General features: G+C 43.6%; 1 protein-coding gene and 1 pseudogene across 1 annotated transcript in view; one reads left to right on the top strand and one right to left on the bottom strand.

The window, feature by feature from the left end:
* The window catches only part of ttn.2 (titin, tandem duplicate 2), a 694,778-nt gene that overhangs the window by 215,666 nt on the left and 462,453 nt on the right, over positions 1-16,659 (top strand). Inside the window, exons 21-23 of the mRNA XM_078552010.1 lie at positions 5,253-5,371; positions 7,054-7,128; positions 15,319-15,870. Of these exons, the coding sequence (XP_078408136.1) occupies positions 5,253-5,371; positions 7,054-7,128; positions 15,319-15,870 (746 nt within the window). The remainder of the gene's footprint in view (positions 1-5,252; positions 5,372-7,053; positions 7,129-15,318; positions 15,871-16,659) is intronic.
* On the bottom strand, positions 9,598-9,991 carry LOC144686590 (LIM domain only protein 3 pseudogene; annotated as a pseudogene).

A 16,659-nucleotide genomic window follows, 5' to 3' on the forward strand; every position in this document is an offset into this window, starting at 1 on the left:
GTAGCTGGAGTGAGATCGAGCTGCCCAGCACCCCTCTCGCGTACACACTGTTGGAGGCCAACTATGGCATCAGTGATGAAGTTAAGCCCAAGCAGCAGTGCAGGAGCAAAGTCCTGGACCAAGGTCTCCATAGTGGCCACCATCCTGCCAGTGTTGACCTCGGTGCGTTGCAATGCCAGGTGTAGCGGACATCCATTCCTGTTGTTCCCGAGCTTGCCTTTGCAGCTTCAGCAACTGTGACATGACCGAGTCCAGAGGCTCGTCATCTGACTCGAACTCAGCAACGTTCTGGCTTCCAGCATTCCTCTGAGCACCAGAGATTTGGGAAGTCCCTGCCTCTTCCTGCTGAGGATCAGGAAGTACGATGTGCTCACCAGGTTGTAGTCCCGAGGCTATTCTAAAGCTAGGTCTCACTGAGGTGTGTGTCAGTGCACTGGTGTAGGGTGTGGGTGAGCACTGTGACGGGACTTCAGGGAGGGTGCCTTGAGATTCCTCTGCAGAGGTTTCTTCGGAGCTTGCTTGGAGGCCCTAGGTCATGGGCTCCATCTGTTGCTTCCCAGATGTGCCTGCGAAAGCAAGGGGAAATAATTAGTGCACGGCAATTGCCTGTGAAAGAGGACACATCACTCACAGCATGGTTGTCTGATGGATGTTGCACTGCTGGATCCTCACAGGTAGAGCACCGCAGACCTCATCGTCAGCACAGGGCCGGTCCAGATCCTCGCCAGCCAGCTGGATGGCTCTGTTTTCAAATGCTGTCAGAACTTTGAATTCTTGCATCCCTCCACCTGTCTGCGACCTTTCCTTCCTGTTGTGTGCCAGTTTGTCCAGCATGGATAGAGATGGGGAGAGTGTATTAGGATGCCTGCTGGGCCAGATGCTAAGTATGCCTGGCCTGTGTGGGTGGTGAGTGGTCCCATGGATGGGATGAGGACAATGACGGTGTGTGTGAAAGAGTGAATGGTGATGTCCCTTGCACTGGCAGTGAGTGAGGGCCCCGTGGATGTGTAATGGGTTTGTGAGTGTGTGAGTTGGGAGTGATGCAAAGAGTGACTTACCCTGGCAGAACGGAGGAGATCATTCATCCTTTTGCGGCACCGGGTGGCTGTCCTCTTTTGAGGGGCGTTTGCACTGACCATCGCTGCCACCGTCTCCCAAGCTGGGTTGGAGACATTGCTACCCATCCTGTGGCCAGAACGGGGTTGGAGCACATCCCGGCGGGCCTCCACGGCATCCAGCAGTCGCTCGAGGGACCCGTGGTTGAACCGGGGGGCTGCAGCCTTTTTTCCTTTGCTAGCCATGTCTCCCGGGCAGTGGTGGTGAGCTGGTGGCGATGAGCGGTTTGCTGGTGGCTGCCTTTTAAAGATGGCAGCCAGCGCAATGCTACAGCGGGGTGATGGCGAGCGGGCGAATGAGAGCCTGCCTGCCATGGAAACATCATAGAAATATATAATGAGGCGGGCTCGGAAGATACAACGTGAAAAGCCGCCATTTTCGTCGGTGGGTAGGACTCCGTTTTACCTGTCTGCTACCACACTTAATACAATTCAGGAAAAATTCCACCCAATAACCATCACTAGAGAAAATGTACCAGGGAAACTAATGGGGCTAAATGTTGATAAGTCCCCTGGACCTGATGAGTTGCATCCTAGAATATTAAAGGAAGTAGCTACCGAGATAGTGGATGCATTGGTAGTAATCTTCCAGGAATCCTTAGATTCTGGAAAAGTCCCAGAGGATTGGAGAAGGTTCACTAGGTTGATCCTGCATATGGAGGGATTTTCTTATGAGGAGGGTTTGTGGAGGGATTTTATTATGAGGAGGTTTTGAGTAGGTTTGGCCTGTACTCATTGGAGCTTAGAAGAATGAAAGGCGACCTTATTGAAACATATAAGATTCTTAGTGGGCTTGACAGAGTAGATGCTGAGAGGTTGTTTCCCCTTGTGGGAGAGTCTAGGACCAGAGGGCATAATCTCAGAATAAGGGGTCGCTCATTTAAAACAGAGATGAGGAGGAATTTCTTCTCTCAGAGGGTAGTCAATCTGTAGAATTCTTTACCGCAGAGGGATGTAGAGGCTGGGTCATTAAGTATATTCAAGGATGAGATAGACAGATTTTTAATCAGCAAGGGAATCAAGGGTTATGGGGAAAAGGCAGGAAAGTGAAGTTGAGGATTATCAGATCAGCCATGATTTCATTGAATGGCAGAGCAGACTTGATGGGCCGAATGGCCTACTTCTGCTCCTACGTCTTATGGTCTGTGCCCTGTTGATTCATTACACCCAGGCACAGCTGTGGGAAAATCTGCTCATATTTATTTTTTCATTTTAGAAATAGAGAATGAATAGTAATCTAGTTACATCGCACAGGTAAATTGTAAAGATGCAATTATCTATTTAACTATTACCAGAGGCAGCATGTTTAACAAAAACTGAAAATGCTGGAAAAACCCATCAAGTCTGGCAGCATCTGTGGAGACAGAAATAGAATTGACATTTTGAGTCCGTATGACCCTTCTTCAGAGCGTGTTTAAACTGCTTATGATTAAAGTACTGTCTGTTTAAATTTCAACAATTATTCTGACAGCTTGTACCAGTCATTATAATGTAACCATTATAGTCTGTTTTTACTTGCTCCTTTCTAAATTGTCTGATTAATGATTATTCTATCTACCCTTTTTATGGCATTATTGACAGTAGTCAATTGTCATGATAACCCAGAGCTTACCTTACAAGGAAGGATAAGCAATTTACTTTAAAGATACAAGTTTCTTGGGAAAAGATTTCTTTATCTGTTTAAAGAAGTGGCCATCTGTGCTGGACATATGGCTGCTGATTTTGCTATGTGACTTCTCCTCCCCCGCCATAACCCTCTCAACTGGGAGCCTGAGGTGCTCTGCACCTGTGAAGAGTTTAGATTACTATTAGGCGCACATACACATACTCTGTACCCTGTGCCAAACCACACCAAAATGGGTGTCAGAAACAGGAAGACAGCTGCAGGTTTCTGTTGGCCTTGGAACCATGCAGAGGAATAAAAAATAAAAACCCGGCTGCAGCTATGTTTCTATTTCTATGTTTGATTTGCTTCTGGGGCCCCTGTCTGAGAGGTGACTTGTCAGATAAGTCTTATTGCAGCATTTTATGGGTGTCTTTGCATTTGCTGCCCCATGAACAAACAATGGAATGTGAGGTGCGAGGTCTGGGAACAGTCTCTTCTACATCATTACAATGCATATGATGTGCCTGCGCCTAATGCCAACAACAGACTCAGTTATTGCTCTTCCAGGGTATTCCAGGGAATAAAAAAGCAAAATATTGTGGATGCTGGAAATCTGAAACAAAAACAAAAATACCTGGAAAAACTCAGCAGATCTGACAGCATCTGCGGAGAGGAATACAGTTGACGTTTCGAGTCCGAATTACTCTTCATCAGAACTAAGAAAATAGAGAAATGAGGTGAAATATAAGCTGGTAGAGGGGGGTGGGACAGGTGGAGTTGGATAGGGGGACAGTGATAGGTGGAGACAAAGAAGAGATTGCCAAAGATGTCATAGACAAAAAGACAAAGGGGTGTTGACAGTGGTGATATTATCTAAGGAATGTGCTAATGGGGACATTAAGGGTAGCAAGCAGGACAAGCTAGTGGCAGATGGCTCTAGTGGGAATGGGGTGAGGGGATGAGATCAAAATGGGCTAAAAGGTGGAGATAAAACAATAGATCGAAATAAATTTAAAAATAGGTAGGAAAAGAAAGATATATATTTTTTTTAATTCTAAATTATTGGAAAAAGGGGGGTCGGAAAAGGGGTGGGGATGGAGGAGAGAGTTCATGATCTGAAGTTGTTGAACTCAATATTAAGTCCGAAAGGCTGCAAAGTGCCTAGTCGGAAGATGAGGTGCTGTTCCTCCAGTTTGCGTTGAACTTCACTGGAACATTGCAGCAGGCCAAGGACTGACATGTGGGCATGAGAGCAGGATGGTGTGTTGAAATGGCAAGCAACAGGGAGATCTGGGTCATGCTTGTGGACAGTCTGCAACATGATAACTTTTTAAAACTATACAAATCAAATATTTCAAAATTAGTAAAAGTGGATAACATATCCACATGTGTTCTAATTGCTTCTTCAAAAAAGGTCTATGCAAAGTTTTGGGTATACTTCAACATTTAGACTTTTGCACAATCAGCTATGGGGTAGAAATTTTCACTCAGCGGGCAGGCACGCACCCAGCCCGCTCAAGCGTGAAATGATGCATGTTGACATCGGATGAACGTGCCGGCGTCAACGCACAGTCGCACAATAGTTTGGTCAGCGGGTGCACGCCAGAGCTGGAAGCACGCCCGCCGACAATTAAAAGGCCTGTTAAGGCTATTAAGTTATCAACTAATGTAAAGTTTTTGCTGCCTGTCCAATGGTTGGCGGGCAGGCGAAAAGGCCAAGTGGCCTTTGCATTTTTTTGGAAACCTCATCCACTTTAATTTTTCATTAATAACATGTGCCTGACAAAGTCACATGAGGGGACATGTTTTATTACATTTTTATTTTTTACATTTTTATTATATTTCTTCATCAACTCCGTGCCTCAGGGAGATTATGCAGTGCTCACTCGCGTGAAGTTCGTGCTCGGCCGGCTTGCACTCCCCCTTGCTCACATTTCACACTGGGCGGGCCGTAATTGGCCCGCCAACGTGAAATCGCCATGTGGTGCCGATCGTGGGCAGCTTCCCGCCCCCCTCTCCAAGCACCTCCGCCAAGGGCAAAATTCTTTCCATGGTATCCAGCTAGCAGTTTAAAGATTAAGCATATTTTATTGCTAATGACAATTACATAGCTGGTTGCTACTTTACAGTGGTCTTTGCCATGTAGAAATTTCAAGGGAATATGAAACTTGTGCTTTCTTATGAATATTAATCCATCAACCTTTCAGAAAGATAACAAATTTCTGACTTGACTTGCTTTAAGTACCTCAAAATCATCCTTTGAATATGTATTTTTAGCTTCATTTCATTGAGTGACCTTAATCACAATACTTCTTCCAGATCAATAACTTCAAATTGTAAGATGATGTTGTTTAAAACTACCTTAATTAGCTTGTAAATGTCATTTTCATAGTAAGTTTCAATGTGGACCCAGATGCATGATGATACCTGTAGCTGATACAGAGGGCAATGTGTGTTTGAAAATAGAGTTAGATTTGTCCTCCTTTAATTTGAAAGGAAACACTGGCTCATGTCTATATTCACATCTAAAGGTCCTGAAGAAGCAAAGAAACTTGTGAAGAAAATGGTGACAAAGCACAACGAAATCCTTGAATCAATAAAGGAACTGTGCAATGGGTTAAGAGAACTTGAATCAAAACTTCATAATGTGGTAAGTACGAAAACTGTTCAGGTATGAATTTTCAGCTTTATTGATGATTATAGTGTTTGACCGTCTCTACCGGTTCCTCATGTATGCCAACTCTACCTCACCACCACCTCCAATGTCTTGAATTTGTCTAACAGCTGGTTTTGGATGAGCAGAGGTTTCTTCCCCTGCCTCAACTCATTTATTTATTTTTTGGTTTATTCATCACAGGATGTGGGCATTGCTGGCTGGGCCAGCATTTATTGCCCATCCTTAACTGCCCTTGAGAAGGTGGTAGTGAGCTGCCTTCTTGAACCGCTGCAGTCCATGTGGCGTGAGTGCACCCAGAGTGCTGTTAGGGAGGCAGTTCCAGGATATTGACCCAGCGACAGTGGAGGAACGGCGATATATTTCCAAGTCAGGATGGTGATTGGCTTGGAGGGGAACTTCCAGGTGGTGGTGTTCCCATGTACCTGCCCTTGTCCTTCTAGATGGTAGCAGCTGAAACCTTCATCCTTTGTTACCTCCGGACTTGACTATTCTAATGCTCTCTTGACCAGCTTCCCAGCTTCCTCCTTACATAAAATTGAGCTCATGCAAAAATCTGTAGCCCACATCCTGCAGACCAAGTCCTGTGCGCACATCTACCCTGTGCTCACTGACCTACATTGCCTCTCAGTCTTGCAACATATCAATTTAAAAATTCTCAACCTTGTTTTCAAATCTCTCCAAGGCATCACCCCTCCTTGTCTCTGTAATATCCTCCAGACCTACAAACCTCCTAAATTATTGCGCTCCTCCAATTTTAAAAATTGCTAACTAGATTTAGACAGCAAAGGAATCTAGCTTTGTTAAAATGCTAAAGGAAGTGATTGGTTGACAAGTTCAGACTACTCTCAGGCATGGGAATCCTGTATTGAGTTTGAATATACAGCATTCAGGTAACCAGAGCATTGTACTTTCAAGCACTGAATTAAATTTATGATCAATTACTCTGTGGTAGAGGATATTATTTTACAGTTAATATTGACACTGGTTTAACTTAAGAGTTGTGTTTATATTAATAGGAAAATGAAAATTATATTTAATAGCCTTACTTATACCTTTGAGGCATAATTCCTTCTACACATGTATTTTGTGCATATTATTTTTACACATGTTCCCGGCCCAGCAGAAATTAACACTATTTTGCAATATTTTTGGTCGATTTTTCATGTCTCTACATGAGAATGATATTCTTGTGCATTGCCAGATGAAAGATCAAACAAATATACCACAATGTAGTACCAATTTTGTGATGATAATACAATTTCTGGTTCAGTAGAATTTGGGGAAACAAAATACAAAACCACATGAAAATACCCACAGCTCAAGTATGCAAGTAAATTCCCTGGTTTTCTCACCATTTCATTTAAGGGAACCTTTCATTTTTCTGTAAAACTAATACAAGTTCATTTTTAAGCATGTCTATATGATGTCATTATAGCAATACTTTTAGTATGTCCTCCAAAAAATGTTAAATTCTAAAATTGCAAAAAAACCCCTATATTTGGGTGACATTAGGATGTTGGCACAACACCAAGTAGCAAAAATGCTCTCCGTACCAGAACTGAGCTGACTCAAAGGAAACATCCTGCAAATGATAGCTGAGTGCCTTTAGCCAACGTATTTTAACATAGCTTACACTGAATGTCAATGTCAAACAGGCTGAAGCTGCAGAAAAACCAACGGAAAATTCAAGCAAATCAGATGAAACAAGGAATGTTCAGGAGGAAAAAGAGGTAAATATTCATAAACTTACCAGAAAAATAAAAAAAAGTAATTCAGAAATTGATTATCTAGGGAAATGATCACTTATTTTATCACAATGTGGGAAACAATGGGTGGAATATTACAGCAGAGGGATTTTATGTTCCCGCCGAAGTCAATGGAGTTTAGAATGGCTCACCGCATTTTTCAGCCCCCTCCCCGCCACAACTTACTGCCAATGAGGCAAAGGCAGCGCATTGACTTGGGAGAGGTCATTAGCACAAGGGGACCCTCCCGGGCCAATGCATTCCCAAAAAGGATTCCCCCCGCACCCTGCAGAATCCACTGGGAGGCTGGTCTCCCCACATAGCAGCGGCCCCTCCTGACATGGACAAATTGGCTACAGAGGTTGGGAAGTGGCCCCTAATTGGCCACTGAGGTGGCTCAATTGGGTATCTTGGGGGCAGCACATCTGCCAACTTTCCAGCTGCTGGCAAATAGACATGGCAGCAGGAAGAAGTCGGACCCTTCACCCCTACATGCCACTTTGTCAGCCTTCCCACCTCCCAACCCATCCCGAAATGACTGGTAAAATTCCAACCAATCTTTTAGCCCATCTCTTACAACATCAAACTTACTCCACAAATACAGACTAAATTATTTTCAGCGAGGATTCCAAATTTCTGAGCCATTGGAGCAAACTCTGGAAAGATGACCTTCACCTGAAATTTAATGGCATTATTGCTCTTGTCAGAGCATCAATTGGATGATGTGGAAGTTTTTAAAGTTTTGCTACAGGGCGGGGCATAGGCAAACCACACCAAAAACTAGAAACGTTCTTGAGCATTGAGGCTTCCAACATCATAATCACAGAAAAAGATGCCTTCAAAAGTAGCAAGGAGCATGGGGAAAATAACACAAATCAGCTAGCAATGAGAGGTTGGGAGGGAGGGTAGAGAAACCTAAAGAGGACAAACAGAAAGCATAGCTCTGAGAGAAGGAAGACAAGCAGTGCAATATACAGTGGTCCACTCACAATTCTTTGATCTCTGCGTTGAATAACTGTACAGCAAAGATAAATACAAGTGACATCAGATTAGTGACATGGAGACAGCAAAATGCACTTTACACATCTACATCACTTCCAATCATCCTGCTACTATGATCATATTGTCCTCTGAAGCTCATTAGTGATGGTACTCTCATAAACTCTTTCCAACATTTTATTGCAATAAACAAGCTAACAGCTAACTATTGGAGATATGGAGCTGAATTTTCCCAATTAGCAAAATAGCAGGGTAGGCGTTGGGATGGTCTATCATCTTTCCACCATCATGGCATATTGCAAGCAGCAGGAAAGTTGGCGGCTTGGCCGCCCACTAGGTGGCCAATTGAGCCACTTAAGTGACCAATTAAGGACCACTTCCTGCCTCCGCGGACATTTTGACCATGTCGGGAGGGCCTGCCGCTGCCTGGGGAGACTGCCAAGTGAAACCAGGTGGCCTACTATAAGGTTCTCCATGACCCATGGAGAACCCACCCCCACCACCCCCAAACCAGTGCTCAATGACCCCCACCCGTCCAATCATCAGGAAGTACATACCTGCCCCTGACATTCCCCAACACAACTCAACTCTCTTGGAGGGCAGCCAGCCATTGAGGCATCCCCTCCCTGGAGCTGCAACCTCAGCCATGTGGTGCTCCTGAGGTTGCTGAGCAGCTGGCCCTTTGATTGAGCTGGCAGCTCTTGGGAGGCGGCTGCCATCCTTAATTAGATTTGGGCCTCAGTGGTGACATTGTAATTGGCCGCCACAGGCAAAATGCTGCCCTGGCTCCCACCACCCACTGAATGGGGTTGCCTGCACTTTCTGCGCCATTCATGAGTGATTTTACGAACATACAAGTTAGGAGCAGGAGTAGGTCACTCATCCCTTTGAGCCTGCTCCACCATTCAATAAGATCGTGGCTGATATGATTTTTTTTTTTGCGGTTTGATTATTTTAATAGAAAGTTACAGCTCAGTTAAAATATTTAATAGAATACAGAAAGCATAATTAATTATACAATAAATCTGAACACTGATTGTACTAAATGCAACAGTACCAAGAAATGAAGGAATGAACACAAATGTTAACACAATAAAACTATATTACATTTGTGCTTCAAATATTACAATATACTATATACAAGAGTCATCCCAAATAAACATCTCATGCCAAATGACAAACAAAATTATAAACTGTAAGCAGCAAACAAAAAAGGGATTGTGTTTCCCTCATGACAAAGCTCAATGTATACAGTAGGTCTTAGAGACATTCAACTTAGAACAAGAACAAAATAACTATATACCGCTTTCTTCCCACCTTTATTCCTAACATAGCCACCAGCTCTGGGCACTGTATGTCTATTCTATTAGTTCCTATTTCAATTCATGTTTACATGTTAAGTAAACAATACAGAAGTTAGTGCTTAAAACTAATTTGACACATGTGGCCATGGAATCAGCGAACCTGGGATGTGTAGCCTTCTTTCATCAAACCTTCCTCATAGTCTGTCTGGCACAGAATCATATTGTTCTTGAGGAAGAATTTATCTCCAACACAAAACCATCTCAAAGGCAGGAATCAGCTTGCTGCATGCTGCATGCACAATTCCCCACAAAACCAAACAGCCTCAGATAGCCTCTACGACGAGGTTTGCCTTGGTGTAGAGCGTTGAGCCCACCTCGCCCAGACGGCAGTCACAGCAGGCACATTTCAGGCAGTCTTCATGCCAGTACTTATTAAGCGCCTTGAGAAGGTAGCGGTCTTTAATCTTCTGGTTGCAGCCAGCACAACCCTTTGGCTTGGCATCTGGCTGGGCTGAGAGCATTTGTATACCATCCCTATTAAACATGAAAAAAAAATCCGCTCCAAATGCTCAGAATACAGCATGTACTTCCTTCCAATACAAGGTCAAAACATTGAAGGGGCCGGAATGCACTTACCTCCTGCCTACTCCTGATAACCTTTCACCCTCTTGTTTATCAAGAATCTATCCACCTCTGCCTTGAAAACATTCAAAGACTCTGCTTCCACTGCCCTTTGAAAAAGGGAGTTCCAAAGACTCACTACCCTCTGAGAAAAAAAAATCTTCTCATCTCTGTCTTAAATGGGTGACCCCTTATTTTTAAACAGTGACTTCCAATTCTAGATTCTCCCAGAAGAGGAAACATCCTCTCCACATCCAACCTGTTAAGACCCCTCAGGGTCTTATACGTTTCAATCAAGCCACCTCTTACTCTTCTAAACTCCAGCAGATACAAGCCTAACTTGTCCAATCTTTCCTCATAGGACAACCTGTCCTGGGCCAGGAGTTTTATCTTGTTAGGCGGGCACGGAGGGCGGGCATGGGAGCAGTCGTGAAGCCACCCACCGCCCGCGGTCGGGCCCCGGCATCGATTTCACACTGGCTGGCCAATTAACCACTAGCCAGCGTGAAACACGCACTGCAGCGCTCAGCGCTGCCGGGGTGGGGGCGGGAGGAGGGCGAGCGCGGATGTTCGCGTAAGCACACAAGTGCGCACACTGAAATCTCCCTGAGGCACAGAGCTGCCACAGGGAGATGAAGATTTAAAAACACAACAAAAAATTTACCACTGTTAAAAACATGTCGCCTCATGTGACTCTGTCTGGGACATGTTATGAATGAAATTTTTAAAAGTTTTATTTAATTTTTAATCACTGTTAGAAATTCATTCCATCCTTGGATGAGGTTTCCTAAAAAAATCCAAAGGCCACTTGACCTTTTCACCTGCCCCCCAACCGTCATTATTACTTTAATGGCCTTAATAGGCCTGTCAATTGTCCGCGGGTGTGCTGCCGACTCCCGCACGCGCCTGCCAACCGAAATATCGCGCGGGACTCTCGCCTGGCATCATTGCATGTCATTTTACGCTCGAACAGGTCGGGCGCATTCCCGCCCGCTCAGCGCAAATTTTTGCCCCTGGTGTTAATTTAGTAAACCTTGTCTGAACTGCTTCTAATGTTTTTACACCCTTCCTGAAATAAAGAGACCAATACTGTACACAGTACTCCAGATTTGGTCTCCCCAGTGTTCTGTACAACTGAAGAAAACCTCCATACTTTTATATTCAATTCCCCTCACAATAAACATTAACATTCTATTAGCTTTCCTAATTACTTGCTGTACCTGCATACTGGCTTTTTGTGATTCATGCACTAGGACACCCAGATCCCTCTGAATCTGCAATTTATCACCATTTAGATAATATGCATCTTTCTTATTCTTTCTGCCAAAATGGACAATTTCACATTTGCCCTAATTGTATTCCATTTGCAAGGTCTTTGCCCGCTCGCTTAACCTATCTATGTCCCCTTGTAGCCTTCTTGTGTCCTCTTCACAGCTTACTTTCCTGCTTATCTTTGTATCATTGTTCCTTTTTCCAAGTCAATTATATAAATTGTAAAATGTTGATGCCCCAGCACTGATCCCTGTGGCACACATTACATTCCGCCAACCAGAAAAAGACCCACTTATGGCTACCCTCTGTTTCCTGTTAGCTAGCCAATCTTCTATCCATGCCAATATGTTACCACTTATACTATGAGCTTTTATTTTCCACAACCACCTTTGATGTGGCACCTTATCAAGTGCCTCCTGGAAATCTATGTGTACAACATCCACTTGTTCTGCTTCATCCACAGCACGGGACTCCTTCAAAGAACTCCAATGCATTGAGTAAACATGATCTCCCTTTCACAAAACCATGTTGACTCTGCCTGATTGTCTTGAATTTACCTAAGTGCCCTGCTATAACATCTTTAATAATAGCTTCCAACATTTTCCCTATGACAGATGTTAAGCTAACTGGCCTGCAAGTTTCCTGCTTTCTGACTCCCTCCCTTTTTGAATAAAGGAGTTACATTTGCCATTTTTCAATCTAATGGCAGCTTCCTCAACTCCAGGGAATTTTGAAAAATTAACTGCATCATTAAATTTGCGTCAACTAACTCACTAGCCACTTCTTTAAAGACCCTAGGATGAAGTCTATCAGAATCTGGGATTTATCAGTCTGCAATTCCAACAATTTGCTAAGTACACTTCCCTGGTGATTGTAATTTTTCTGAATTCCTCCCTCCCTTCCAATCCCTGAGTTACAACTGCTTCTGGGATGTTACTTCTATCCTCTATAGTGAAAACCGATGCAAAATACCTGTTCAATTCATCTGCCTTCTCCTTATTTTCCATTATTAATTCCCCACATTCACTTTCAATAGGACCATCACTCACTCTGTTAACTCTTTTCTTATTTAAGTGTCTATAGAAACTCTTTGGGCAGGATTTTTATCTCGTTGGGCAGGCGCAGTGGATGGGTCCAGGAACAGCCATGAAACCGACCGCCGCCCACTATCAGGCCCCGATTGCAATTTCACAACAGCTGGCCAATTAACAGTCAACCAGTGTGAATCACGCGCTGCAATGCTCAGCGCTGCCGGGGTGGGGGCAGGAGGAGGGTGAGCGTGGAATTTTGCACATGCGCATGAGTGCGCGCACTGAAAGCTCTCCAAAGGCACAGAGCTGAAGATTTATAACATTACAAATGAAGATTTAAAAAATAATGTAAATATGTCTCGTGTGACATGTTATAAATGAGATTTAAACATTGTTATTTTATTTTTAATTTTTAATTAATGATGAGTTTTCCTCAAAAATCCAAAGGCCGCTTGGCCTTTTCGCCCGCCTGCCAACCAAACAGTTGGACAGGCAGCAAATAAATCCAATTTAATTAATTGATTAAGGGCCTTAATAGGCCTGTTAAATGTCACCGGGTGCACTGCCGCCTCTTGTGCGCGCCTGCCGACCGAAATATCGCAAGAGTGTATGATGATGTCAGGACGCTCACCCAATGTCATCATGCGCTATTTTACTCTTGTTTGTATCGGGGCTAGCTAGCTAGCAAGCTAGCTTTCTCTCATTTTTTGTTTTTACTTGTTCATGGGATGTGGACATCGTTGGCTAGGCCAGTATTTATTGCCCATCCCTAAATGCCCTTGAGAAGCTAGTGGTGAACTTCCTTCTTGAACCACTGCAGTCCATGTGGTGTAGGTATCCTCTTCATTAATCTTTTTGTCATTCTTTGCTGTTCTTTATATTCTGTCCAATCTTCCAACCTGCCACCCATCTTTGTGCAATTATATGCTTTTTCTTTAAGTTTGATACTGTCCTTAACTATTTTAGTTAACCACGGACAGTGGGTTGTCCCCTTGGAATTTTCCTTCTTGTTGGAATGTATCTATTCTGTGTATTCTGAGGTATCCCTTTAAAAGACTGCCACTGCCTCTCTATTGAACTACCCTTTAACCTCATTCACCAGTTCACTTTGGCTAGCTCTGTTTTAATTCCCATATCTTTACCCTTATTTAAGTTTAAAATACTAGTCTTGGACCCACTCTTCTGTACCTCAAACTGAACGTAAAATTCAATCATATTATGATTGCTGCTACCCAGGTTATCAATTAATCCTATCTCGATGCACAATATCAGCTCTAATATAGCCTGCTCTCTGTTGGCTCTGGAACATGCTGTTTTAAGAAACTATCCCAAAACATTCTATGAACTCCTCATCTCGGTACATTTGCCTTAGTGGCAATGATGACTATCTGCTCCTATGACCTTCTCAGTGTCTGTCTGGGGGCCTTTTGGCCCTTTGTGGATAGAGGTTCTCTCTCCTCCTGCACCAAGGCCTCCAATGTAGCTTCAGAGAATCTTGGAGCCTGTGTTCTCCAATGTTGCACCATATTCACTCTTCTGGCACAATTCCCTAACAACTTCCAGAACCTGTGGCAGCCAGAATGCACCTTTCCTTTAAAAGGTACAAACTGGCTTTAAGTAGCACATTGCTATCTTTAAGTGGTGCTTGGCTTGCATGAGCTTGGGCCCCTTGCTGAGGACTGCAGCAACTCAACAGTGTGTTTAGCACTGGGCTGCTCATGCTTTTATTTAAATTAGCAGGCAGCATATCGTTTGCGTTCTGCCTGTATTGAAATAAACAGACATGGCTTATTCATTTATCACAATCCTCACACCTGTTTTTGAGCCTTATACAATTTTTGCCCCGTATCTCTACATTTTAGTGGTGGCATATTATTCCTTTAACATTACTTGTAAAGATATAAATTAGAAGTGATTTTTAAACCCAAGGACCAAAGAATATGCCTTGCTCTGTATCTAAATATACATTATGAATGAATGAAACTCTTTGGCCCAGATCTTCTGGTTTCTGGATCGTCGGAGACCGGACTGGACCCCCAAGATATGCGTTGGGAGTCCCCGGAAGTCCCGATGTGCTAACTCCGCGGAATTGCCGGAAAGTTTGAACTGCCGATAGCCAATTCCCCTTCTCCCCAGGCACCTCCGATAAATCTCCAACTCTGAGTTAGAGTCAGAGACTTTGGACAGTTCTGATTTTCTTACCTGAATAGCTACCCAGGAAATGCTAGACAGAAAAATCCTAGTCTAACTCCTGAGTAACTGACAACTGACACTCCCGACTCCCCCCTCTGATCCCATGGCTCCCTCCCTGCAACCCCCCCACCTACACCCCCGGACCTGGCCTGATCTTACCATACCACCCTACCCAACTGCCAACCTACCCACCTGCCTCCCTAACTTCCTGTCACCCTATCTACCTGCCACCCTACCCACCTGCCACCTTACCACCCTACACAAGGACCCACCTGCCACCCTATCCATCTGCCACATTATTCACCTACTCACCTGCAACCCTACCCACCTGCCATTCTACCCACCTGCCACCTTAGCAACCCACACAACTACCCACCGACCAGCCTACCCATCTGCCACTCTACCCACCTGCCACCCTACTCACCTTCTACTACCCACCTGTCACCTTACCACCCCACACACCTACCTACCTGCCACCCTATACACCTGCCACCATACCTACCTGCCATCCTTCTGGAGAAGCCGGGATTGGAAGTCCTGGCCGAAATGCAGAGCCCCGGTGTGGTGCAGTAAAATAGGAGCAAAGTGGCAATCTGACGGTGATTGCCACTCTTCGGAAGATTTGGCCTTTGTGCTTTCCTTAAACTATGGTGAATGTTAGAAGTGAAATAAACTTTTTTTTATTGAAGAACAATGCCGTTAAAGACACTAAAGTTAAAAGTGTCCTAATTTTCTTTCTCTTTGACCACTGTTAGATGGAAACTATTGATTTCCAATCATCACCTGAAGATACAAGCTTGCAAATAACATATCAAACACTGGACAACCATGAGCAAGAAAAAGTGACCATAACTTCATCAAAACCATCTGTGGACTCAACTAAAGTGGCAAAAGAAAACAAAGACCTAAAGCCATCCTCTGTACATGTCACAGACCCTAGCCATGTCCTTGGACTAGCCACAGAAGATGTCCAGGCAAGAACAGATAATGTGAAAAACTGCAGTGAGCAAGAAATATATGTTCAGTGTTATACCACCACCTTGTCCCAGCCATTTAAAATGAAGCAGTCTCAGACAAAATCACTCTTTCCATCAACATACTCCTCTGATTCAGAAAGAAGAGTTTTTGCCCTTCATCTCATAGGAAACACATCAGAAAATACAAAACTGTTCATGACTGCTGTTGGGAACAATTCAGAAATATCGGTGCCAAATTCTTTCGAGGAGGATCAAATGGATGAAACAGAAAACAAAGGAACACTGGACAGTCAGACAGAACTGCAGGAAGATCCGTTGTCATACAGTCATGTATGTACTCCTTTAAAATATTCCTAAATTAGCAATCTTGTAGCAATGATAATTACTGCAACATCAGAATGGGACCTGAACACATTTAGTAAAATTTGCTTAAAAATTCCTGTGCACACATAAATGATGAATTATTTCAAAACCATATTTTCAATTCACGCAGAGTATAGTTTATCTAGTTCATTCATGTGTGAAGGCAGGTAATTGGCTCATTGTCCGCTGATGCTTCATTCTTTGCTGTTTCCTTGGCAACTTTTTTTCCCCCCAGTAGTGGTCTTGCCATTGCCTTCCACTCTCAGGGGCAGGGCAATGAGGTAGGCCTCAAGTCTATCTCAGCTGGAATGAGAATCAAACCCACACTGTTGCCGCCTTTCTGAACCACGTGCTAGCCATCGAGACAATTGAGCTAACCAGCCCCCTTTTATTTAGTTGTAGTATAGAAAGATTCACAGCAATTTTAAGCTATTAGGGATATTGATAGGTGTGTGTTTTTTGATTGTAAAAAGTTATTTATTTACATTCAATAAATGTAAATATTATTACAAAAACAAATTGCATTCATAAGGCACCTTTAATTTAAAACATGCCAAGGTGTTTAAAAGCAGTGGTATTAATTTAAAAATTGATTCCGAGCCACAAAGGAGATACTTAGACAAGTAATAAGAAAAACTTGTTAAAAGATTGGAAAGGGGTTTTGGAAAGGGTCTTAAAGGGGAAAAGGTACAAAGGTGGAGAGGTTTAGAGAGTGAATTCCAGAGCTTAGGGCCTCAGCAGCTGAAGGCACAGCAC

This window comes from Cetorhinus maximus, chromosome 11 (genome assembly GCF_964194155.1).
Source record: "Cetorhinus maximus chromosome 11, sCetMax3.hap1.1, whole genome shotgun sequence".
NCBI classification, from domain to species: domain Eukaryota; kingdom Metazoa; phylum Chordata; class Chondrichthyes; order Lamniformes; family Cetorhinidae; genus Cetorhinus; species Cetorhinus maximus.